The sequence below is a fragment of the Sodiomyces alcalophilus genome (genome assembly GCF_042370955.1).
Source record: "Sodiomyces alcalophilus JCM 7366 unplaced genomic scaffold ACRALscaffold_6, whole genome shotgun sequence".
Classification (NCBI taxonomy): domain Eukaryota; kingdom Fungi; phylum Ascomycota; class Sordariomycetes; order Glomerellales; family Plectosphaerellaceae; genus Sodiomyces; species Sodiomyces alcalophilus.
The window spans coordinates 710,258-733,267 of record NW_027263537.1 but is presented as its reverse complement, the minus strand read 5'-3'; the positions used below and the strand labels follow the sequence as shown (position 1 = coordinate 733,267).

Sequence of the window (23,010 nt, the reverse complement as noted above, 5' to 3'; positions counted from 1 at the left end):
GTCATCCACAAACAGCTTTCTCTGTCGTTCAAGCGCCCAGATAGCGTCTTCACACCTGCGAATTATGGTTTCAATATGCTTTGCATGGATGGGATTAGATAGGCCAGCGGGACTACAAGACATACCCAACATCCTATCCTCGTATATAGTACGACTAGGTGCACAAAGTGCTGAAACTATGGCAATAATTGTATATACAAACAAAAAACTCACAAGGCCCGCTATGTCTTATGCTACGCAGCTACAGCTACTCCCTGCCCAACCTCTCCCTCGCCAAGCTCCTCAGCTTAAACTTCTGAATCTTCCCACTCGCCGTCTTGGGATACTCATCAATCCAAAAGACGTGTTTCGGGACGAGATGCGCCGAAAGAGCATCCCTCACCCACCCCCTGACCATATCCTTGGTCAACTCCTTCTCCTCCGACCCTATCGCCCCCTCACCGTCCTCCCGCACAGCAACACCCTGCGCGGGGACGATAAAAACAGCCACATTCTCCCCATACCGCTCATCCGGCACGCCCACAACCGACGCGTCACCAACAAGCGGATGCTGGAGGAGACAATTCTCAATCTCCAGCGGGTGGATATTCTCCCCGCCGCGGATAATGAGATCCTTAATCCGCCCCGTAATGGCCACGTACCCCTGCTCGTCCATGATCGCCTCGTCGCCCGAGTAGACCCACGTCCGGCCGTCCTCCTCGGCCACCCGCACCTCGGCCGTCCGCGCCTCGTCGCCCCAGTAGCCCCGCATGACGAGATACCCCGCGGCCGCGAGCTCGCCCCTTTCCCCGACGGGGAGGACGACGGACCTGTCCCGCGGATCGACAATCTTGACCGCCGTATGCGGCAGTGGGCGGCCCACCGAGGCGGTGCGGTGGCGGAACGGATCCGACGGCGCCGTCATGCACGATACGGGGCTCGTCTCGGTCATGCCGTAGCAAATCACGAGGTCGTTCAGGCCCAGGGTGGCGTAGAGCCGACGCATGAGCGACTCGGGCACCGAACTCCCCGCCGCGATCCCCTTGGTCAGGTTCTTGGGGAGTTGGGCGGGGGAGACGGTGTGTCCCGCGGCGAGGACGTCGAGCACGGCGATGAACATGGTGGCGACGCCGTAGAGGCCCGTGGCATCGTGGTCGGCGAGCGTGCGCAGGGTGGCGGCGGGGTCAAAGGCCGGGGAGGGGAAGAGGATGGCGGCGCCGGTGGTGGCTGTGGCCATGTAGCCCAGGACGGACCCGAAGCAGTGAAAGAGCGGCGGGGGGACGACGATGCGGTCCGTCGGGACGAGACCCATGCGGCCGGCGATGAGGGAGCCGTTGTTGAGAATCGAGGTATGCGTGAGCATGGCCGCTTTCGGCGTCGATGTGGTGCCGGAGGTGAACTGGATATTGATTGTTTCCGAGGGATGTAACGGCGCATCGGGCCGGATGGGGTCGCCAGACCCCTCGAGAAGGCGAGAGAACGGAGTTAGGGCGCGACATTCACTGATCCGGGTAAATTCCGTGAGCGGGTGGGAGGCGAGATTATCGAACATGACGATGGTCTTGAGAGAGGGGGCGCCGGGAGATTCGAGACGGGCCCCTTCGAGGTTAGGCACGAGGGTACGGAGGAGCGGCTCGTTGCTTCTGCCACGGCAAGGCTTGTAGGGGAGGTCGGTAACGGTGCCGATGACGAGGAGCTCGACGTCGAGGTGGGCCAGGGCCGCAGTGACCTGCTGGACGTTGAAGCCGGGATTCAGCGGCACGAGCACGGCCCCCAGTTTGAACACGGCATAGGTGAGGGCTGCAAACTCGGCGCAGTTGCCGAGGCTGACGGCGACTCGGTCGCCTTTTTTCACTCCCAGGGAACGCAGACCTGAGGCGAGGCGATTGGAGAGGATGTCCAACTCTGCATATGTGAGTGTCGTCTCTCGGGCTGCGGGAACGTCCAAAGTGAGACCCGGTATCGAGGGTGTAGTTGGCGTGCGGGATATGACGGCCGGCCTGTCGCCGTGTCGTGAGACGATGGAGGAAAAGTGCTCTGGGATGGTATGGGGAAGTAATGGCGGCTATGGATTGCAAGTCAATACAGACAGAGCACGCGTTATCCATGAGAACGAATAGACTGACGTCGTTGGGACCGAGACAGAAGCTCTCCGTCAACCCCGAGGCTCCTGTGATGGCACGCCTGGGGCAAGACGCTGGCAAGGCCGAGCCATTTCGAATGCGTAGAGAGGCACGGCGAGGAGCCAGGCGCGGCCATGCTACGCACGTGAAGCTCATGTCTTCCAATGCAGATTGTCGAGTGGCGGTGGCCGTGTCCCAATATACAGACGCTTGCCGTTCGTAGAGTGAGAAGCTCCTCGTGAAAGATGGACGGGAAGAGAGACGGAAGGTTAGGAAGGTGGTCGGCGCTTGGGAGCGGCTAGTGGTGGGATGGGATAGCCAAGGGCCGAGATGACGTTGTACCATTCCCACCCAGCTGTGGGCATCTGCGGGGATTGCGGAGAAGCTAACCAACGTGGCACAGGCCAATGCGGGGTAGCCCGGCTCTTCACGTTTGTCCCGAATGGTACCATGTACCTTTCGGAGTCAGGTACAACACCCAGCCACTCGGTCATATTAGAATGCTCTACATACCTTAGTCGTCACATGATCCGCTCTATAAGGTACTTTTTGTTTGCTTTCCTGCGCCAAAATCCCAAGACGCTCCTTGCCATTGGAAGTCTAATTGTAGTCGACATTCGCCAACCCCCAGGGTAACCAACATCTCCCGAGTCGTAGCCTTGAAACCGTTGCAACTCGGTCGGAGCCTGTCCGCGTGAAATAAGAAAAGAAAAGCCGAGCATGTCGATGGTGACCTCGGATGGAATGCCAGATAAAGATCTTGGGATAAAAGAGGAGAAAATAATAGTTCGTTGCGTCGTCATCCGTCGCCAGCTGAGCTCCTCGTCGGCTTACTGTATCTCGCCAATGTGCCGCAGCTCCTCTGGCTTCCAGGTACCTATACGCAAACCAGTGTTAGTGTTTCTCAGTAGCGACAAGCCGAGAAGGACGAGACGAAAAACGCACCCTCGAATTCATGCTTGACAAAAGCCATGGGGTCGTCGACTTCCTTGGCCCCCATTTGTCCCACGCCCGGGCTAAACCCCGTGATGGGCAGCACAATGACGTCGCCCACCTTGCGCGACACCCCCATGCCCGTAAAGTTGCGCCAGTCGATCGCGCCGGCCGACCCCTCCATGTCAAAGTACCTCGGGTCGTTGAAGTAGTCAAAGATGACGTCCGTCCAGACGGCGGGCCCCGTAAACTCGACCACCCCGGCGTCCGCCATCCGGCTCAGCTCGCCCGTCTTTTTCCTCTTCAGCGTCTCCTCGGTGATGCGCGCCACGACGTCGCGCAGGACCGGGTGGCCCGGCTTCGCCTGGATCGTCCACTGGCAAAACTGGATGCGCCGGCTGTACCAGTCCTTCCAGTCGGGCCGGTCCGGGTCGGCCTCGATGCCGATGACGAGGCCGATGGACGACCGCGGGATGCGCTCCGGCACCCACTCGAGCGCCGACCGGATGGCGTACGTGTCAATGTCCGAGTAGATGCCGCCGCGGGCGAGCAGGATCAGGTAGCGGAAAAAGTCGGCCTTGAGCACGGGCAGCGGTAGGGCCGCGTACGCCTCGAGCACCTGGGGGACAGACGCGTACAGAAGCCGCAGGAGGTCCACGGCCACGTCATCGGTGACCACCTCGTGGACGAAGCCGGGATGCTGGTCGGTCCAGCTCTTCTCCTGGTCGTGGAATTCGAACTGGGCGTCCTGCGGGTTGCGCTTCCAGGTTTGCCAAATGTAGGCGGGGAACTTGCTTTCCATGTCGTACGGGAATTGATAGGCCAGCTTGTCGTAGAGCGACAGCTGGGACATGTCCATCATGGGACGTTGTTGTTCGACCGGTTTGGGGACGCGCTGGAGGTCGGACGAGGGCGGTGTGTTGGAAGTGTGCGCATTATTTTGTTGTGCATCGGGCGTATCGGGCGTATTTGTGTTGGGTTCCACAATTTTCGGTGCTGTTGCGGGCGAAGAGGAGTGTGAAGAGAAAACCAGATAGAGGACGATGAGGCAAAAGGCAGCTGTCGCCACTGCTCTCCGAGGACTCAACATGGCGACGGCGGCGTACGAGAGGCGACGCAAGCGAACCGATCAAGAAGCAAGTTGTCAAAGGTTACCAGGTCATGAATCGGCACGTGTCGCCTACCAGGGCTCGGCGGCGCGGGATTGGTTTGGCAGTTTTAGTCGAGAAGCAATTGACCGCGTGGCAGAGCTGTTTCGGAACGATGAGGTCGTCGAGGAATACGTAGGGAAGAACGAGGATAGAGAGGGAGCGCGGTCGGGACGCAAGTGGCAGCGTTCTCGAATGTGTCGATCCTGTGAAAAATCAAGGCCGATCATGTCAGTTTTCGGACGAGAATCCCGGGCGCGATGGACCCGAGCAAGTTTGGAGGATTGGGAGCGGACTCGAGTAGAGAACACGGATGAAGGGAAAGGACGGGTGAGGATTGCATACAATGCACACTGACGTCTGGCAGGCAGAGGAAGCAAAGTTATCGGCGGACAATTCCTTTTAGGCGAGGCTGAAGGGCAAGGCGACGTATGGGAAAGCAAATGCCCTATCCAAGGAAAGAATGCGAAATTAGATGGGATATTAGAAGAATTAAAGAAATATTCTAGAGGAGTAGTGGTGAGAAGCAAGATGGAAATTTTTAAAGCATTTGCTAGATGAAGACGTCTTGGTGATGTGGTTGTGTACGATGTAGGTTAAGGCCAAAATTCAAGGCCAAAGTCAGGGGAATGGAAGTTCCATTGGTGTATCGTTACTGGGTTGAATGTTCCTTGCAGGAATCCACCACAGACAAGGTACCGACGTTACTAGCGAGGTACTTCGTGAGGACAAGCAATGCTTGGCGAGAGGAACTTTAACCACCCCAGGTACATCCATACGGAGACGGAGAATCATCTTTCCGCGTTTACGTGGTGTACAATGTAGTGTGGATTGAGTCGGTCTTGCAGACTCATGACGCGGATGAAGCATTGGAACGCATAGTATAGAATGTATTAGTCGAATAAATACAAGACGAATAATCCCAAGAGGCATCATGTCGCCTCAACCAAAAACGCCATTACCTCCAACCTTCTCCTACTCCTCCTTCCCCAAATCCGCCAGCGTCTTCAACTGCGACGGCCGCGCAGCCGCCCGCGCGGGGGGCTTCTTCGCCCCTCCAGACACAAACGACGGCGCCCAGCCCCCGCGCTGCTGCGACGGCGGCGGCGGGTTGACCATGTTAAACCGCGAGTTTTCCGCGGCCTTGTAGGGATCGACCTATAGACTCCATGTTAGGCCACCAGTCGGTCAACATGGCCCAGAGGCCGCCCTCGGGCATGCCGAACAGGTACCAACGCACCGCGATGAGCGACACCACGTAGAGCCCGCCGACGGTGGCAACGTGCTTGGCGACGCCCCAGAGGCTGAGGCCGAGCGACGCCGCCGTCGAGGGCCGCACCGTCGTCCCGGACCCCACGCCCTGCCCGCCGAGCGTGCGCCCGGGCGTCTGGAACGAGTGACCCGCGCCGTGGCCCGGTTTGGCGGGGAGCTTGACGGCCTTGGAGATGGCGCTGGTGAGGGCTGGCGGGTTGGCGCCGCGGATCGTCTCGATGGGCTGGCCGCCGTGGAAGATGATAAAGGTCGGCATGGCGCTAACGCCGTAGGTGCGCGAGATGGACGAGAGCGAGTCGACGTCGATTTTGCAAAAGGCCACCTTTTTCGGTTTGGAGTGTTCTTTGGATAGTTTCTCGAAATGCGGGGCGATCATCTTGCAGGGGCCGCACCAGTCGGCGTAGACTAGGTTGGCATCAAGGCCACATCTTAGCGAGCGTCACGGGAGAGGAGTTAGGCAGTTCGATGTGCATCATTGAAATACTCACAGTCTGCAATGACGACGTTGGTCGTGCTGAGGATGTCTTGCCACTGCCCGGCAGATTGGATATTGACGGGGCCGCTCATGATGGGCGGATACGATGTGTCGGATGTAAGGAATCGAGGAAGACCAAGTTTGGTCTGTGGTAGGCAGCTGATACAGTTGCGATAGGAAAAGCGCGACCTGATCGTGGGTTGGGAGAATTGATGAAGTGGAAGAGGAAGAAGCGCGGCGAAGGATAAAGTGAATTGTACCGTACCTATGTAAACTGTACGTTGTATGTATCGTGATTTGTCACTGGAGCGGAAAGACCACGCTGTACCCGACGATAGAAGGTACAAAGTACAGGTACACCCAAACAAGAAGGCGGTGTGTTTAATTAGATAATTCTCCATTCTGCCATTTTCCCATCCCACCAGTGTCGCTTTTTTTGCGACAGCATCGAGAACTTCACCCCAGTCCTCCAATTCTCTATTAAACAACTCGATAGCCCAGGCAACCTTAGACAGAGATCAGTCCATACCAATTGGACATCATGTCACATGCAGATTACAGAACCAAGGTTAGTTTACGTCATTTCACTCCATACATCTTCCCATCTTTGCTAATCGTCAAAACCACAGAAGAGGAAGCTGGGCCATGGAGGCGCAGACCACCTCGACACCTCCAAACCCTCGGCCACCTTCACCCCGGACCAGGGAGGCCGTGACTGGACCATATCGGTTGCTATCCCTGGCAGTATAATCGCCGAGTATGTCGCCGCCCCCTCAACCCCCTCCAAATTCTTCCAGTCCTAACCATCCTCAACCTCAGCCACCGCACCATGGATCAACGCATGACAAGTCCAGGACGCATCGCCCGCGCCCTAGCCGTCTTCTCCATCGACGAAGTAGTCATCTACAACGACATGCCCTCCCCCTCGCACTCCGCCCCCGACGCCCAAACCTCCTCCTCCTCCTCCTCCTTCTACAGGACCCAGCGCCCCTCCCACGCCCGACCCCGTCCCGGCCAGAGACAAGACGACTCCGACTCCTCCTTCACCGCCGACGTCGACCCCTGCCACTTCCTCGCCCACGTGCTCTCCTACCTCGAAGCGCCCCCCTTCATGCGCAAGACCCTCTTCCCCATCCACCCCAACCTCCGCCTCGCCGGCCTCCTCCCCTCCCTCGACATGCCCCACCACCCCAACCCCATCGACGCCGCCATCCCCTACCGCGAAGGCGTCACCCTCGACCGCCCGCCCCCCTCCGCCGGCGCCGCCTGCCTCGTCGACATTGGCGCCAAGGCCCCCGTCTCCCTCCCGGACGCCATCCCCCCCAATACCCGCGTCACCCTGCACTTCCCCTCGGGCTCCTTCGAGCAGGGCCCCGCCGAAGCCGTCCACCCGGCCGCCCCGCGCGAGGAGGGCGGCTACTACTGGGGCTACGCCGTCCGCCGCGCCGCCTCCCTCTCCGCCGTCTTCGAGGAGTCCCCCTACGAGGGAGGCTACGACGTCAGCATCGGCACCTCCGAGCGCGGCGAATCCGTCTCCCGCGCCTTCCCGCGCCACGACCGCAAGCTGCCCTTCAAGCACCTCCTCATCGTCTTTGGCGGGCCCAGGGGCATCGAGTTCGCCACCGCCAACGACCCCCAGCTGGCCGACATGGGCGTCGGCGCCGCCTCTACCCGTGAGCTTTTCGACCACTGGATCGACGTTCTGCCCAACCAGGGCAGCCGGACCATTCGTACCGATGAGGCTGTCTTTATTGCCTTGACGGCCCTGAGGAGGCTGTGGGATTTGAGCTGAAAGAAACCGCATCAAGAGAAAGTGTAGTGAGTGTAGAGGGTAAACAGATTCAGGTCACCAAATCTTCCTTACCCCTTCTATTATACCCCCAATTTACAAAATAAACCTCGAAAAGACCCATCATGATTATTATTTCGTTTTCTTCTCCCACTGCAGCTGAATAGTACCATCTTATCCCATATTTCACTCCGCATGATCGAGAGGCAAGCAGCCAGGCCCATTTTCGTCTACGCCGCCATTCTCATAGACCGCAATGCAAGTGGTGAAGCCCGCCCGATTATCATCAAACCACGCAATGTCCTCTTCATCCCGGGTAACCATGGCCCTCGCGCCAATGACGTTCAGGTTATACACTACGACCGCCGGGTTCGACGTCCCCGTCACCTCGAAAATCCGCTGCTGGCACAGAGCCCCGCCGCCCTCCCGCGAGCAGCTCGTGTCGTAATCGTTGAAGAAGCTGTACAGCCCCGCCCCGTACACGAAGAAATCCCGCGTATCGCGCACGACGAGCCCCCAGGCCATCGCGCAGGGGACCGTCAGGTCGGCGTTCGTCGCCAACGCCGGGTCGTTCGGGTCGCTCCTCTCCCGCCCGCAGCACATCTCCTCAAAGTCCGGGTCGTAGTACGCCGGGAGCACGGAGAACGGCTCCGGCGCCGGCGGGTTCGGCTGGAAATACGGCGTCTCCGTCTGCGCGTAACCCATGAAGATGTTCCGCGAGCCTTGGAAGAGGTACTGGTACAGCACGTGGTGCTCCGACGAGCTGGCCGAGAACCACAGTCGCCCCTCCTCGCTGTCCACCAGGATGCCGCGTCCCCCGTACAGCGAGACCCGGCGATACTCCGGGTCCTCGAGGTCGTGGTCCCCCACCCACATCCAACAGTTCTCCACCAGCAGCCCCGCCGCCGACCGCGTGATGTGCATGCTGCCCCATGCCGCGATGCAGTGCTCGGACACCGGGTCGGCCGTCGCCAATTCCTCGCCCGGCCTGGTGGGGCAATCCGCCAACCTCTGCTCCGTGCCCGGGTATCCCCCCAGCCGGACATGCACGTCCCACATGCCCGACGGTTCGTGCTTCTCTTCCACCGCGTGTAGGTTGAATTCCACCACCAGCGCCCCGGGCGCCGCCCCGCGCGTGCCGAGGATCATGTCAGACCACTCGATGCTACCCTCGTCGCCGGGATGGCCGACCCGAACGACCGGGCACGGGGCCTCCATGTCCGAGAACTTGCTCCCGCCGCCGAGGAGGTAGGACGACAGCGCTTCGCCCACGATGCGCGCCCCGGGAGGGATGAACACCGTGTCCGACACAAAGTAGGTCCCGGCGTCGACAAAGGCGATGAGGCCGGCGGCGGCCGTGAAGGAAAAGAGCCTGTTGAGCGCTTCCGTGTCGTCCGCTCGCCCGTCGCCCTTGGCACCAAACTGCCGCGCCGAGACGAACACGTTGACCGGTTCGTCCTCGTACTGCGGCTTGGACCGCTCGTAGTACTTCCTCCCGTCCGCGTCGAGGAGACATCGCGGGGGCGGCGGGAAGAGCGCCGGCGCGCTCCCCGCAAAGTCGGTCGGCCCGAAGGGGTCGTAAATGTGGCCCATGGCGAATCCCACGTGCGCAAACGACACATCGCGGCCTGGGATGATGACCCCTTGCGGACCCCTGAGGATCTCCGCGGCGTTATCGAAGACGACGTTGTACATGACCACTGACCCGGCCGTATCTTCCCGGTACCCGTTCGGGGAACGGTTTGTCTCGATCGCTGTCCCGACGTTCCGGAACGTACTGTCAAGCAGCGTCACCGCCACCGCGTCGCCCATCCGAATGCCCGTGCCGCAGTTTTCAATGTGAAGGCTCCTGTACGTCCAGCCCCAATCCCATATGTAGCTGACGGCAACCTGCGCATTGTAGAACTTGAGGTTACGCACCGTGTACTGCTGGTTCCCAAACCGGGCCCCGATCATGCCGCCGTAGAATGTCAGGTCGCTGAGAAAGCCACCGGACCCGGCCTCGATGGACAAGCCGACGTGCCTGCTCTGCGGGCCCTCGGCCAACTTGAAATCGCAGTTGCTGATGGACGTGGATTGCGACGACGGCCAGTGGATGCCCATCGCGTTCTCCTCGGCCGGGATCGCCGTCGTGTCGATGACGATATTGCGAATCTGTCGGAAGAAGACGTTGGTGGGACCATAGGCGAGCCGACCTTGCTCAGTGTACGGGTTGGCGTCGATGAGTCCCATGGCGTATCTCACGTTGAAGCTCGGGGCGGCTTTGAGGATGGGCCGGTCGGTGGGGTCGCCAATGATCTGGGTGTAGTAGTAGTCGATGATGGAGCTGCTGATGAGATATGTTCTGCGGTCTCGTCAGTCCCACCCACACTCTCATCCTCTACGAGGTCTATCATGGTTGAAAACACGCACCCAGGAGGAAAGTAGACTGTGGCTGGGGTCGTGGTCGACTGGTTACAGGGCCCCGGCGCACAACGGTCCCCAAAGCTGATAGCATTATTGATGGCAGTCGTATCATCCGTCACACCATCACCCACGGCGCCGAATTCCTTGACATTGCGGAAGATCTGGTAGTTCGGATCCGGGTTGTACGCCGCGATGCCCTGGTGAGGGATCTCGGCCATCCAGAAGGCATTCGCAGTTGTGGCCGCTGCCACTATGAGAAAACCCAAGGAGAGCATAACGACGTTTCTCCACTTGGTGGGAGATGCTCTAATCAACGCTGGAAAAGAGTGAAGGTCCCGATTCGGCCAAGATGGACTCATCCAAGTGGCAATGGGAGACCGGGAATGGATGGTGAAGATGAGAGAGGAAGGGGAAGCCCCTCCAACCGCAGCGGATCCATAAGACTCTTATCCGGAGGCAACGAGACGGTGGCAGCCATGGGTCCATCCCCGTTCGAGACCATGACACCAAGAAACGAAATTTGAGGGTGATGAATCCTCACGGCGCGCCTTAGAGCTTAGGGCCAGAGGCGCCTCCCAAGCTACTCCACTCCGGGCATCAGTCTGGTCTCGGGGTTATTAAGAAGAGAATTAGAAAAGAGGGCCCTTCGAAGACGGCCAGTCGGCACTTGTTGGGAATGGCAGCGCGAGGATTCGCCGCTGGAGGTGACACGTCGACACTAAGGACGGTGAGACGAAAACATGAATAATCTCCCCGAGGTGTGGTGATCAGAGGGAATGAACGAGCAGGCCGATGGCACAATAGTCGGGGCCTCTTTTATTAGTGAGATATCAGACCGAAAGTCTGCAGCGTTCGGCAGGTTTTGTTTTGACGTCGACACGGGTGTGTATCAAAACACCGGTAGGGGACAACAGACTGGTGGCGTCGAGGATTGGACTCTTCAACGTTGCTCGTCCAACGGATGACGTTGCTTACCTTTGTTTACATCAGTCGTTGGGTGACGTCCATCTAAGATAGACCTCGCGCTCTGTTGTCTCTCGTCATCTAAGCGCCAATCGAGACTGGGTTGAGATGGTAGGCAACCAACCAGTCTCCCAGAATCAATCCGTTCTTCACGTCCTGGATGCGACCAAGGGCATCTGGTGACAATCTAGGGCTGATCTGAAAATTAGACAATCTCTTCTAGAACGACGGCGATCACAAGCTCCGACCTGCTCATCGATTCGGACCTGGATACCCTCCGCTAGGGGATGACTGTAAGACATCGTCACATGATGGGGCTCAGAACTGTTGTCATCTGAATAGGTCGCGTCTTTCCTCCTACGCTTCCGCACGAACTTCGCAGCCCCTGCCCGGTTGCCAATGGAAACTCAACGCAGAGGCCCGGGAGAGAGGACCTAGGGCGACAGTGCTGCAGGTTGAATAAGACGTCGTTCATGGTCTGACAGCCTCGATTATGTCGCGAGTGTCTCGTCTTGTGGTACGTACGGTCATCATCCGGCCATTCTGTGCACACACCCGCCGCGTCATGGTCGATAATCCAAGTTTGAATACAGCCGAGGGTAATGCTCATCCCGATGTTGAAGGGACGACCTCGAGCCTAAATTGATAGGTTAAAAAGGCTCGTGAGAAAAAGGCAACCCCCACGGCGAAGGGAAGACGCCCATCCCTGAGAAACGCCAGTCCGTGTATCCCAAGCCATTCCATTATTACAACATTGTCCATGCCCCACAAACAAAACCCAAACCGAGTTGCTTGATCCGTAGGGTCGCTTGGCACCTTGCCTTCCACATCATGGAAGCTTAGGAGCATCCTCCAACGCTACCGTGTGACCGAGGTCCTTAGCCCCCATAGCCTTCTCGCCGGCCCTCTTGCGAAGCACGTTCTCGATGAATGCCTCGCCAGCCTTGTAGCTGCTCCGGACAAGAGGCCCGCTGGCGCAGTACAAGAATCCCATGTCGAGAGCCCGCTGGCGCCACATTTCGAACTCGTCGGGCGTCACATATCTCTCGACCTGGAGGTGACGCTTCGTTGGGCGCATGTACTGGCCGAAAGTGACCACGTCGACGTTGTTCTTCCGTAGCTCTGCGATGAAAGGCTTTGTTAGAGATGATCGAAAGCGGAAACGAAGAAAGGCGAGAAAGGAACAAACGGAAAAGAAAGGGGGGGAAGAAGAGATGAACAGAACTCACCCCTCAGCGCATCCATGACCTCCTGCTCCTGCTCGCCCAGCCCCAACATGATACTCGTCTTGGTAATGAGCTCAGGCTTCGCCGCCTTGGCAGCCGCCAACACCTTCAGGCTCTGCCGGAACGTAGCCCTGCGATCGCGCACATAGGGCGTCAACCCCTCGACAGTCTCCACATTATGCGCATAGACGTCCAGCCCGCTGTGCGCCACGACGGAAACCTGGTCCAGGTCGCCCTGGAAATCCCCCGTCAGGGCCTCGACCAGGATACTCGGCTTCTTCGCCTTGATCCTGCGGATCGTCTCGGCAAAGTGCCGCGCGCCTCCGTCGGCGAGGTCGTCGCGGTCGACGCTGGTCAGCACCACGTACCCCAAGCCCCAGCGGGCGAGGGCCTCGGCCGTGTTCTCCGGCTCGTGCGGGTCGAGCGGCGGCGGGGCGCGGGAGGTCTTGACGCTGCAGAAGCGGCACCCGCGCGTGCACGTGTCGCCCATGAGCATGATGGTCGCCGTGGCCGCGCTCTTGCTGGACCCGCCCCAGCACTCGCCAATGTTGGGGCACCGCGCCTCCTCGCACACCGTGTGCAGGTTCAGCCCGCGGAGGTCGCGCTTGATGGCCGCAAAGTTGGCGTTGCCGCCGCCCGGGATGCCCGTCTTGAGCCACTCGGGCAGCCGCGTCACCGTCTTCTTCTTTCCCGTCGGTGTCGTCACCTCTACTGTGCGGATCTCGTACGCTTCCGAGGGGGAGAGCGGCGCGTCTGACATGCCGACAAACTCGGAGAAAGGTGCCACCGTGGTATCCTTGAAGTATGTCTTCGGGCGAGCTTTGGACGATGTCTTTGGTGCAGAGGGCCCAGCTGGAGACGAGGAAGACGGCGTCGATGTCGATGTCGGTGTAGGAGGAGTAGGAGGGATGGTGGCGAAGCAACGGACCGCATGCCCTGGGATGGCCCGTCTCAGGGCTCCGCGAGCATGTCGCCATGGAACGGCCTGTGATGCCATTGTTATCTTTCTCTAATTGTTCCGCTACCCAGATATCTCGAATGTGATGTGATGGAAAGCAACAAGCTGAAAGTTGAGAAGTAACGCGGGAAAGAAAGACTCGCTTGGATGACGACCGTGGCGGAAGAAATCGACTCCACCTGAAATTTGATGACAATTGCTCCGGATACAACCGGCTTTGACGGAAGAGGAATACTTGAGACTCGCTTAGGAGGATTTGTTGGGTAATGCCGTTATCTATGCAGTTATGGAAGAATATTTGCTTTATCGACTCATATTCAATTTTTATCCGTATTATAGAAACTTAGCAGCGCCTTGTATGTACGTGGTCGTAGCAGCGTCACGTCCTCAAGGGTGTCTTATCGCACATTTCCCCTGACTTATGCACGACACAATAATGATCACGGCAAACCATACGGACACTGGATATTAAAACACGCTTTAATTCTTCCCCCGCTACCATACGCCAAGTCACCTAAGGACGACATGGATGGCCAAATGGCCCCGTGACGGGAAAAGTTATCAATCGGCCATGATCGCGTGCCATCAACCCATAAACCGCCGCCTCATCAAGAATAGAAGCCACCACGAGAAAAATCCAGGGTATCAAATAAACGGGCCAATGAAGAGAAGCTCATGTCCCGATACCAAGCTTGCCAGCCCAAATCACCAAACCACACACTTCTCCCGAGTTCCTAAGTATGGGGTCGCAACAGGTAGGGATCCCAAGGGGGAGCGTGAAAGAATGTCCCCAGCCTGCAAGAACACGCATACGCGCCAGCCAAGACGGTCAGGGGAAGAGTAGTCTCCGATTCAATGATAAAATTGACAAGATGAATAAGAGATCAAATGTTTGTCCGTCCTGGCATGCAGGTAGGAAATGGGGAAAAGGGGATGTGCAAGAGGAGTATGCCATGTCCAGCTCCACAAGAGTGGTTCTCCGACAAATTGGCAAACCAAGAATCGAAAATGAAGAATATAAGAAAAGTGCTCCGCTTCAGACCCCCGCCAGACAAGTTTCGCGCGACTCCATATCCGCCAGTGCCGATTGGATCTGGAGGTCGCGCATGCCATGAGAAAGAAACTTGCGGCCCGGACGAAAGTCCAAGTTGAGAAGGTTCAAGAACGTTCGAATTGTAACATAGGAAAAGTAAGGTAAGACAGATGATCGCATCGTAGATTTCGGGAGGAAAATAATGTTATCGACAAAAGGCCGGGTCGTTGCGCACCGCACGTGCCCTGAAACCAGTCAAGCCGGCGTCCTCTTCGCGTCATCTTCCACACTCTGATCGTTCGAGATGACGGTCCACCACACACTACAACTGCTGCGTGCCATATATTGTTGCTTAGATCAAGGCAACAACCAGCATGCCGGCGGCACCAGCAAGGGCAGCCTTGACAGCACCTAGCGAGGTGGCGGCGCTTTCATCGTCGGAAACGGAAGAGCTCTCCGCTGGCGCGTCGCCGGTGGCGGAAGCGTCAGAAGGGCTGGCGACGGAGCTGGTGAGGGAGGTGGCGAGAGAGGTGGCAGACGAGTAAGCAATGCTGCTCGAGTTGAGATGGACGGTAGCCGTGGCCGTCTCGACAACCCTGGCCAGCATGACGGTCTGGGTGAGAGTGAGGGTGGACGTGGTGGTTCCGGTCTCTCCCTGGGCCAGGGCCAGAGCGGGGAGGAAAATGGCGCTGAGAATAGTCGTGACCTTCATGATGCCGTTGGAAAGGGGGTATTCGCGGGGAAGCAGGTTTCTTTCAAAAATGGGTATTCGTACGCGCTTTCAAAGCTGCGTTGTCGTGATGAACTCGTGTCTCAGACAGTAGCCGTCAGATTGTTTTTACACGTCCGTGTAGAGTTGTTCTTTGCAGTTAATGGCTCGAAGATTGGTGGACCAAGGTATTCGGTCGCAGTATCGTGTTTGACGAAATGATCGAGGACGGTTCGCGTAGATCGAACGTGTGCGTATATATGTATGAGATCCTGCTTGCAATATTTGCTTGGGAAGGGGAACCGGTCGGTGACGATTTGTATGTATTCGTTACACGACGTTGAAATGCAGTGCGATGGTGACTGGCAAGACGTCTAGTCGAGTCGAGGCACGATCGGTAATGCGTAAGGAAAGTTGTTTCGAAATGTATGTAGTGCGAGAGAATGCTGCGCGTCGGGTCGAGAAGTAGACTTTGCCAACGAAGTCTTGATGTTGTTTTGGGTGAAAAGAGAGTGGAACGATGCGCAAACGCAGATATGAAGCAGGTTGTTTGAAGGAGAGTGGTGAGATGCGAAAAGAAAACCGGACGGAGACGGAAGGGGGGGAAAGACTGGGGGGGCTTTGAGGCAGGAAAAAAGGAAGGCCAAATGTGGTGCGACGGAAATGAGCTTTTTTCCTTCCCTATAGGAAGTCGCTACCCTAGAAACGCCCCTTCCCCCTAGTGTAATGGCCCTTGCGTAAACGGGCGGCCAATGGCACGAACCCAAGTGATTGGCCAAGAGGGACCGCCCTGTAAGGTACCCGGTCGTTGCCCCACTTGCCCTATTATTGCGTGGGCACCCAACCCAACATAGGACTGCCATGATGTACCTGGGACTTTGGGCGGCGCACTTTTCAGTGCGAGAATGAGGTACTGATGACTTTGAGTGACGAGCCGGAAGAAATGAGACTCCCAGGAGGTTGTCCCGATCACCTGGGTTGCCTGGCAATTCAGCTCTGAAAGCCTTTACAATTCGCCCATGATCCTTTTTCAGTCTCTGTGCTTGTTGACAAACAATCCAAACCCAGAAAAAGGTGCTCATCGAGTCGGACGACAACACGAAATCTTGCTTTTTCCTTGTTTTGCTTTAATCTGCGCCCGGCACACTTTCACTACGAGAGCGACTGTTGCTCGGAGACTGGTCTCCTTGACATAATCACGGAAATTCAATCTTTAATTTTAGCTGAGAGACTATGCAGATTGGCAGCGGGACTGGAGGAACCAAGATGTACGCCCAAGCGACGCAATTGACTTTCAATTTCCCATCCCACGCTGTTGTCGATACTGATTGGACAAGCCAACCGAGGGGTATAATTGGCTTCAGATCCTTTGTTCCTGACACTAGCCCCGAATAGGTAGTGCGACTTTGTTGCCGTTCGTCCCTGATTGGTTCTAGCATTGAACGGTCGTCTTTGTATCGCCTCAATGAAAGTATACCTACGATGTACCTGCAGTGTACCTGTATCTTCCTAGGACGCCGTTAATTACGCTGATGAATATTTGCTTCGTTGGCGTCATATCTGAATCAACTTATTTCTTCTTCTGTCAACATCGTTCAGGGAGGAGAAAAGCAAAAAGAGAAAAATGAAGGGCAAAAAAGAGAAAGAAAATGGAGGGGAGGGAAGTCGTTCTCCGGCTACTTCGGTCACATCGTGTCGCTTGCCTGAAACTCGCTGCGTTCGAAGTCCAAGTCCCCAGACCCGAACCGCTCAGACTTCACACTGGAACCATGGTGAGGCCGTAGCGGTATTATACCGAATACAAGGCCATAACATCTCTAGGCTCGCGACTATATAACGCATGTAACCGTTGGAAACACATGGTGCGACCACCCGAAACCAAACAAGCCGTTTACAAAACCGTCCCGTTCCCCCTGTGCTGCGCGGTTGCACCGCATCGTTCAATCTTCTCAGGTTGCAATCCTGTTGCTTACCTCCCTGGCCCTCTCACTCCGTCTTTTTCTCCCGGATTGACCGAAAAAGGGAGCAGCGTTGTCTCGTTTGCTCGTACATACAACGTACAGTAATTACCTACAGCGTACCTCAGCCATGCTTGACCGCCCCCGACCGCGTGGTAGCACCACCGATTGCCACGTCGCTGTGTCCTGCGGCGTCCCGCACCTGTCTGTCCCACACGGTCTATTGTACGTACTCCGTAAGTACCCTCTAAAATGCTTATGTAACTCGCCTGCTAGCAACCGTACGAAGTACCGAAAGGGAATGATCAATGTCGCGGCAAAGAATCACAACAGCCAGCTTGCCAGGAACGACTACAAACGAGGTAAATGCACGGCACAGACTCATGGTCGTATACTATTCCTAAATTCAAGGCTATATGTGTCATGTACATGGCAACTGCCAACCTATCAACCCACCCGACATTCAACGACCGTCAAGCTCAAAGCTCGCCATCTCAGTCGTCAACACAGACGCCCTCGGTGAGCGAGGGCAGCGACTGGAAACCTCGCTTCTATGGCGCGGCAGTAGCGCGAGGGGCCAGGCACGAGCAGGCAGAGCTGACGCGAGAGATGACGTTATGGCCACAAGCCGCCCTGGCATAGTCAGGGACCACCTCGACGTCCGCGACGAAGGTCTTGGTAAACTCGCCGCAAAACTCGCGGCTCTGCTCGAGGCGGCCCTCGGTATGTGTGGCCCGCATGGCACGGAGGCAGTTGTCCGCGCTGCACGAGCGGGGCTTGCACGTCTCCTTTTTGGTCATCTTGACCAGGTAGCCGCCGCGCTCGATGGTGTTGATGTAGATGAAGCCCGAAGGGAACATGGCGTACGAGGACCAGGAGCCGTACATGTCGACGCTGCCGCCGCCTGGCTCCTGGTCGTCCTCGGGGTAAATGTCAAAGTAGGCAATCTCGCACACGCTGTTGCCCGTGGGGTCCTCGGGGACGGAGCTCACGTCGTAGACGCGGAAACCGGCGACATAGCTCGACTGGTAGGCGATGCCATCCACGATATACAGGTTGTGGTCCACGGTGGGAACAGTGCCTACGTCGTCCGTCCGTCAGGTTAGCTTCCACGTATGCATGTGAATGACTGGATTCAGGCAAGAAACCAGTGTAAAGGGAATCCCACGGCCAACTAACCCTTAAAGAGGCCGGTCTGCTTGGGGTTCTCAAGCGAGCGAATGTCCCAGATGTAGGTGACCGGGTAACCGTCGGCCGCAGGACCGGTGGCGTCAATCTCGTCAAACTCATCGTTCATGAGCAGGTACTCCTGCCATTGGGGGTCGAGCAGCCAGCCCTGGTGGGTGTAGGCGGCACCCTCGTACGAGGTGATGGAGATGACAGACGAGTTGGCCTTGTCGGTCACGTCGTAGATGGTAAGGGTGTCCTCGTTGTAGCCGTAACAGATCTGACGGCCTTGGTACTTCTCGTCGGGGCCACGGTAGGTCAGGCATTGGGCGTCATGAACGTAGCCGTCCTGGCCGTTGCAGCCGAGGCGAGTAGGGTTGGAGGGGTCGGAGAGGTCGAAGAAGATGAGGCCCGAGAGGCAAGCGTCGGTGCGAGGCCGGGAGCCGACGGCGACGCCGTAGTTGTTCTCCTCGTCGACGACGACGTTGTGCATGCGGTTGCCGGGGGTATCCATGAAACGGCTCGTCACGTCGTTGACGTCGAAGGTTACGGGGCCGTCGCTGGGGTCGATGGTGAGGAGCTTGTCAACCGAGTTAGCAGAGATTCGCTTAGGGGACCTCCCTTGGCGTCTCCTGTATTTCTCTCTTTTTATTGATTCATTGGACAGGCAGTCCTTGCCGGGAGATCGGCCAGAAAACACGGAACAAGCGAACCTTGGACATGTCAAAGATCTGAACACCATGGCCAGTCAGCTCCGAGCCGATAAGCATGTAATTCTTGTAGGAGCGAATCTCCTTCCAGAACGCATTGTCGTCGGTAGGGGCCGGGCAGGGCCTGAAATGGGCCGTGTTAGCGAGGATAAGTGCTCAAGGTAGGGGTTGGAGGCCGGTGGAGGCTGATACGGAGCGTAATAAAGATATATTTGGTTGGGTGTATAAAAAGGACCGACTTACAAGAAACCGAGGTGGAGGAGACGGCCCTCGGGGAGAATCTCAAGGAACGCAGTACCATCGTACATGCCGCTGGCGACGAATTCACGGCCCGAGTCGGGGTCGGTCCAACCCCAGGAAGAACTGCCGGTCAGGAGCAGACCATCTTTCAACTCATCCCAACCGTTGGGGGACCCGAGGGTGGCGTGGTTGATGAAGTCGTAGAGGTCGATGTTCTTGCAGCGGAAGGTGAGCATGGGGTCGCCAGGGACGGCCTCGGCCTTGCCGTCAATGCACTTGGTGTAGTTGAGGCGGGGCCATTTCTCGGAGCTCAGGAGGCCGGCATCGTACTCGGCTCGCCAGGCGGATATCTTCTGTCTCATGAGGCGCTCATGGAGCTCGCCGCTGTCATAGAGCTCTGGAGGAGGAGGTTGAGCGCCAGCTTCATCGTAGCTCTACGGACAGAATACGAATCAAAGCTTTGAAGGAAGACAATGAGATTTCCACGGGAGTCCGCGGACGTATGGGCAGAAGGGTGGGCCTACCGGCAGCCTTGGCCTCGTTCTTGGGCAGCTCTCTGGCCACCGCAACCGAGGCGGCAGCGAGGGCGGCGCCAGACAGGGTGTTGAAGCGCATGGTGGAAGCGGAAAGCGGCTCAACGGTTTAGGGGAGGAGGTGGTAGAGGAAACAAAAGGGTTCAGGTCGATTAGTCGACACACGACGCCGAAGGGCGGGAGGAAAGGGAGTATAAGAGGGTGAGGTGAGGCGCCCGACCAAGACTGACGGAATGCCGAGACGAGAGTGAGTGATATTTATGTCTCTCTCGATTCCACGGTACTCTGTACCCTACCCTTCAAGATATCGGGGTAAGCAAGAGGTGGACCCGTCAGCGCATACGACGGCGAAGCCAGCCCTGGCCATCATCGATTCTCTATCCATCTTTCAGAGCTGGGCCTGGTCTTACGGCTCTGGGGAGCAAAGTGCGCAGTACGGATATCTCCCGTCTCACAGGCTTTCGCTGCATGGCGATTTGTTATCTGGTGGCAGTGTGCTACCTGCTATCTGTAGCACTTGAATTGATACGCAGCGAAAATAGAAAATATTGTGAAAAGAAAAGCGAAGAAAAAGGTTGACCGAGAGATGTGTAGTGGGCGAGAGTACGCCAAGATTCGGATAGCGATTCAAGCGACAGCGAGTCGTTTATCTAACTTCCTAATTCAGAAGGTGTTCGTTGTGGTGGGGTATGGCCTTGGCAGGTCAGACCAATCAGAGCCTTTGGTATTCCTGGCGTCCGGTTGTCGGCATTCTTCGCCGTCTGCCGGTGCTTGTACTTTTTGGTTCCTCCATGTCACTCCTCCATACTCGTGAGGTACATGCCCCTTTCAAGGGTATCTCGAGTAGGACCATCGCGACCGTTCGGGCGCGATTGCCTTCTTGGTCGTTTTCCGAGGTCACAGGACGAAATTATCCTAACCCCGCTTCTTCCCAAGGCGTCCATTGGATCGGCCCAGCACCGTCCCGACCTACAGGCCAAAGACCGTCGTCTTCACCTTGGATGTCCAGGGTAATAAGAAGCGATACAGCAAGTCCCTTGATAAGGCCCTGCAGTGCCTTGTCAAGGTACATGTACTTAGTCTCGTGTCAGGGATTCGGGGTCGGCGCCGACAGTTTCCTATAGTTCCCGGACTTGGGTCTTTATCCAGACTGGATTCTTTAATATTTCACATGCCCTCGTTTACGCACCTCATGCACTATATCGGTCCTATCTACCTTCATTTCTATTGTTTCGCCGTTGAACGACCTTTACCGACCGGCGACTGGCGAACAGTGAACCATCACCCTGAAGATGGTCTACTCATCGTTCTCAGTAACCGGAACAACGGTTGCAACGTAAGTGGGAAGCCATGTTCCGAGTGTGATAGACGTAAAAGCGGGGTTTATGCGTCGCTCGCTGACTTGGTGGCGGATGGATGGACTCACCCGGCATCGGCAGTCCGTAGGTCCATCCGGCCGTTACTAAAGCCGCCCGGAACGGAATCTGGGTCTCGGCCCCGAATCGCCGTGCCGACGTCCTTGCTGTATTTCGCTGAGTACGTTGGGCCTTGGCTTTTATTTTATTTTATCATAGGTAGGTAGTAGTAGTAAGGACTCGAAAAACGAGCGTATATAATGGCTCAGAAGCGATCACTGCAGTCGGTGATGAGGTAGCGCAGTCTCGGTCAGTCTCGGTGAGTCGGTGAAATGACGTATGCCAATCGCTCTGCCGATCTTGGTTCTCGACTAGATCATGCCCACTTTGCGCAACGATAGCTAGATATAGGACTAAAATGGTAGCGCCAACGTCATCGTGACCCTCCCACTACACACCCAGTGATCTACTTGGCGACGATCAATCCCTGGACTGGCTCTTGGGGTCTCAGTGATGTCAGAGAACGGCGTTGATACAGACAAGCCCGACGGAATGGGCTAGAGACTTGAACGGGCTCCAGCTACTATTTGATAGCCTTGCATCCTTCTTCCATTCTTTCCTCCGGTTCACCACACTTCTTCCCCTTCCATCTTCACAAGAACTGAAACCACCTCGCATTGCCCACAGCAAGCATAAGACCAGCTACACGCATACGTCCCATACGCAACCACAGCCCTAACATACAACAGCAGCAATGGGCATCAAGGACAAGATCAAGGAAGCCTTCCACCCCGATAGAGACGAGACGGAGCCAACCAGCCAACAAGCATACGGAGAAGAGCCTACCGGTTCCGCTCCTGGCGCATACCCGGCCGACAGAGACCCGCGCATGAACACAAAGCAGGGCGCCGTCGATCAACCCACCGGCGCCTACGCATCAGGTGCCGCTGCCCCCGGTGCCGCTGCAGCCCACGACGGCAACCAACCCCCGCCCACCAGCCGCCATGCGCCTCGCGAGAAGGCACCGGAGCACGGACACCGCCCCACTGACTCGGGCGTCGACTTTGGCGGCGACAACCGCCAGTATCAAGGCAAAGAACCCCGTCAGGAGGGATCCGCCGTCCGGAACGAAGGTGCACCCCCGTACTGGGGCTCCATGGGGTCCGGAGGACGGGGAGAAAACCCTGCCCAACAGGGAGGAGGAGAAGGCTTCAGCCAGTCTCAGCGGGAGTTTCCCTTCCGTTCGGCCGAGCGCCCTCCACAGCAGCAGCAGCAGCAGCAACAATTCCAGCAGCCTTACGAGCAGGGTAGAGGCGGTAGCGGCTTCCCCCCCGACACAGCTGCCGGCGTATCCAAGTCTGGCATGATGGACCCCTCCACCCAGCAGCGCGGCGGTCCTCCTCCCTCCGCCCAGCCCGCCTCGGGGGCCGTTGACCCGCGCGGCGGTGGACAAGATTACGACCCGCGGCTCATGTCGAGCATGAAACCCCAGGCCCAGGACCAAGGATACGATCGGAATGTGGGAGGACAAAAGATGGGCATGATGGGTGGCCCGATCCCCTCGTCAGTACAGCAGGGCACTCCTGCTCAGGCCCAGTCCCAGGCCAGGAGTGGCATGGGCGCAGGTTCGGGCGCAGGAAAACGTACAGAAGCCGCTGGTCCCGGACACTTTGGTCCTGGGCTGGATGGTTCCAGGGTGGTGCACACGTGCCATGCTTGTGGGGCGGACAATGATATCAGCCAGTATTTCCAGAAAGATGCCGTTTATCGGATGACCTAGGGTGGGAAGGGTCCAATATTGAGTCAAACCAGCTGTGTTGTACGAGGACGTTTGATTTGGGGCGTAGGGGGCTTTGATATTCCAAATGTGCTGGCGGAACCCCCCGGGTGTGAAGCGATTTTTTTTTCTTAACCTATTCTCTCTTTATCTTTGTATAATATCACGTCAAAACGGATGAATCAACGTCGTCAACTCGCTTACATTGCGCAGTCTTACCAAAGAGTGCTCGTCCCTATTTCAGTTATACGTGCCA

The 23,010-nt window shown here is 57.2% G+C and overlaps 12 protein-coding genes across 12 annotated transcripts; 3 read left to right on the top strand and 9 right to left on the bottom strand.

Annotated features, from left to right (window-relative positions):
- Positions 1–247: 247 nt before the first annotated feature.
- Positions 248–2,258, bottom strand: ACRALDRAFT_1032113 (uncharacterized protein; the record flags this gene model as incomplete). The annotated part of the gene is made up of 2 exons (XM_071014918.1): positions 248–2,044; positions 2,106–2,258. The coding sequence occupies 2 exons, from the start codon at positions 2,256–2,258 to the stop codon at positions 248–250; spliced, it is 1,950 nt and encodes a 649-aa protein (XP_070873142.1).
- Positions 2,259–2,932: 674 nt separating this feature from the next.
- ACRALDRAFT_2109414 (glycosyltransferase family 32 protein) lies at positions 2,933–4,125 on the bottom strand (the record flags this gene model as incomplete). Its single annotated transcript, XM_071023421.1, has 2 exons — positions 2,933–2,979; positions 3,048–4,125. The coding sequence occupies 2 exons, from the start codon at positions 4,123–4,125 to the stop codon at positions 2,933–2,935; spliced, it is 1,125 nt and encodes a 374-aa protein (XP_070873141.1).
- Positions 4,126–5,041: 916 nt separating this feature from the next.
- On the bottom strand, positions 5,042–6,168 carry ACRALDRAFT_2036116 (uncharacterized protein). Its single transcript, XM_071020794.1, has 3 exons — positions 5,944–6,168; positions 5,424–5,860; positions 5,042–5,341 (listed from the first exon to the last, which is right to left on the bottom strand). Exons 1-3 carry the CDS (start codon positions 6,020–6,022, stop codon positions 5,159–5,161), a joined length of 699 nt encoding a protein of 232 aa, XP_070873140.1. The 5' UTR covers positions 6,023–6,168; the 3' UTR covers positions 5,042–5,158.
- Positions 6,169–6,389: 221 nt separating this feature from the next.
- Positions 6,390–7,950, top strand: ACRALDRAFT_1081287 (uncharacterized protein). Its single transcript, XM_071019127.1, has 3 exons — positions 6,390–6,498; positions 6,560–6,687; positions 6,750–7,950. The coding sequence occupies exons 1-3, from the start codon at positions 6,472–6,474 to the stop codon at positions 7,720–7,722; spliced, it is 1,128 nt and encodes a 375-aa protein (XP_070873139.1). The 5' UTR covers positions 6,390–6,471; the 3' UTR covers positions 7,723–7,950.
- ACRALDRAFT_1049617 (glycoside hydrolase family 55 protein) lies at positions 7,906–10,400 on the bottom strand (the record flags this gene model as incomplete). The annotated part of the gene is made up of 2 exons (XM_071015604.1): positions 7,906–10,063; positions 10,132–10,400. 2 exons carry the CDS (start codon positions 10,398–10,400, stop codon positions 7,906–7,908), a joined length of 2,427 nt encoding a protein of 808 aa, XP_070873138.1.
- Positions 10,401–11,917: 1,517 nt separating this feature from the next.
- Positions 11,918–13,074, bottom strand: ACRALDRAFT_1032131 (uncharacterized protein; the record flags this gene model as incomplete). The annotated part of the gene is made up of 2 exons (XM_071014920.1): positions 11,918–12,210; positions 12,318–13,074. 2 exons carry the CDS (start codon positions 13,072–13,074, stop codon positions 11,918–11,920), a joined length of 1,050 nt encoding a protein of 349 aa, XP_070873137.1.
- A 1,583-nt stretch (positions 13,075–14,657) lies between these two features.
- ACRALDRAFT_2028600 (uncharacterized protein) lies at positions 14,658–15,017 on the bottom strand (the record flags this gene model as incomplete). The annotated part of the gene is made up of 1 exon (XM_071020541.1): positions 14,658–15,017. One exon carries the CDS (start codon positions 15,015–15,017, stop codon positions 14,658–14,660), a length of 360 nt encoding a protein of 119 aa, XP_070873136.1.
- A 157-nt stretch (positions 15,018–15,174) lies between these two features.
- ACRALDRAFT_1075981 (uncharacterized protein) lies at positions 15,175–15,612 on the bottom strand (the record flags this gene model as incomplete). The annotated part of the gene is made up of 1 exon (XM_071018455.1): positions 15,175–15,612. A coding segment is annotated over one exon (438 nt), but the record flags the coding sequence as incomplete, so codon positions are not given.
- A 1,734-nt stretch (positions 15,613–17,346) lies between these two features.
- On the bottom strand, positions 17,347–19,704 carry ACRALDRAFT_2138463 (uncharacterized protein; the record flags this gene model as incomplete). Its single annotated transcript, XM_071024144.1, has 5 exons — positions 17,347–18,053; positions 18,152–18,719; positions 18,853–18,973; positions 19,093–19,486; positions 19,614–19,704. 5 exons carry the CDS (start codon positions 19,702–19,704, stop codon positions 17,524–17,526), a joined length of 1,704 nt encoding a protein of 567 aa, XP_070873134.1. The 3' UTR covers positions 17,347–17,523.
- Positions 19,705–19,855: 151 nt separating this feature from the next.
- Positions 19,856–21,088, top strand: ACRALDRAFT_209559 (uncharacterized protein; the record flags this gene model as incomplete). Its single annotated transcript, XM_071022730.1, has 8 exons — positions 19,856–19,869; positions 19,927–20,114; positions 20,156–20,172; positions 20,217–20,263; positions 20,339–20,518; positions 20,580–20,735; positions 20,772–20,950; positions 20,991–21,088. The coding sequence occupies 8 exons, from the start codon at positions 19,856–19,858 to the stop codon at positions 21,086–21,088; spliced, it is 879 nt and encodes a 292-aa protein (XP_070873133.1).
- A 164-nt stretch (positions 21,089–21,252) lies between these two features.
- Positions 21,253–21,698, bottom strand: ACRALDRAFT_209558 (uncharacterized protein; the record flags this gene model as incomplete). Its single annotated transcript, XM_071022728.1, has 4 exons — positions 21,253–21,348; positions 21,436–21,483; positions 21,518–21,596; positions 21,634–21,698. 4 exons carry the CDS (start codon positions 21,696–21,698, stop codon positions 21,253–21,255), a joined length of 288 nt encoding a protein of 95 aa, XP_070873132.1.
- Positions 21,699–21,731: 33 nt separating this feature from the next.
- Positions 21,732–22,757, top strand: ACRALDRAFT_1069990 (uncharacterized protein; the record flags this gene model as incomplete). The annotated part of the gene is made up of 1 exon (XM_071017724.1): positions 21,732–22,757. The coding sequence occupies one exon, from the start codon at positions 21,732–21,734 to the stop codon at positions 22,755–22,757; it is 1,026 nt and encodes a 341-aa protein (XP_070873131.1).
- Between the last annotated feature and the right edge of the window lie 253 nt (positions 22,758–23,010).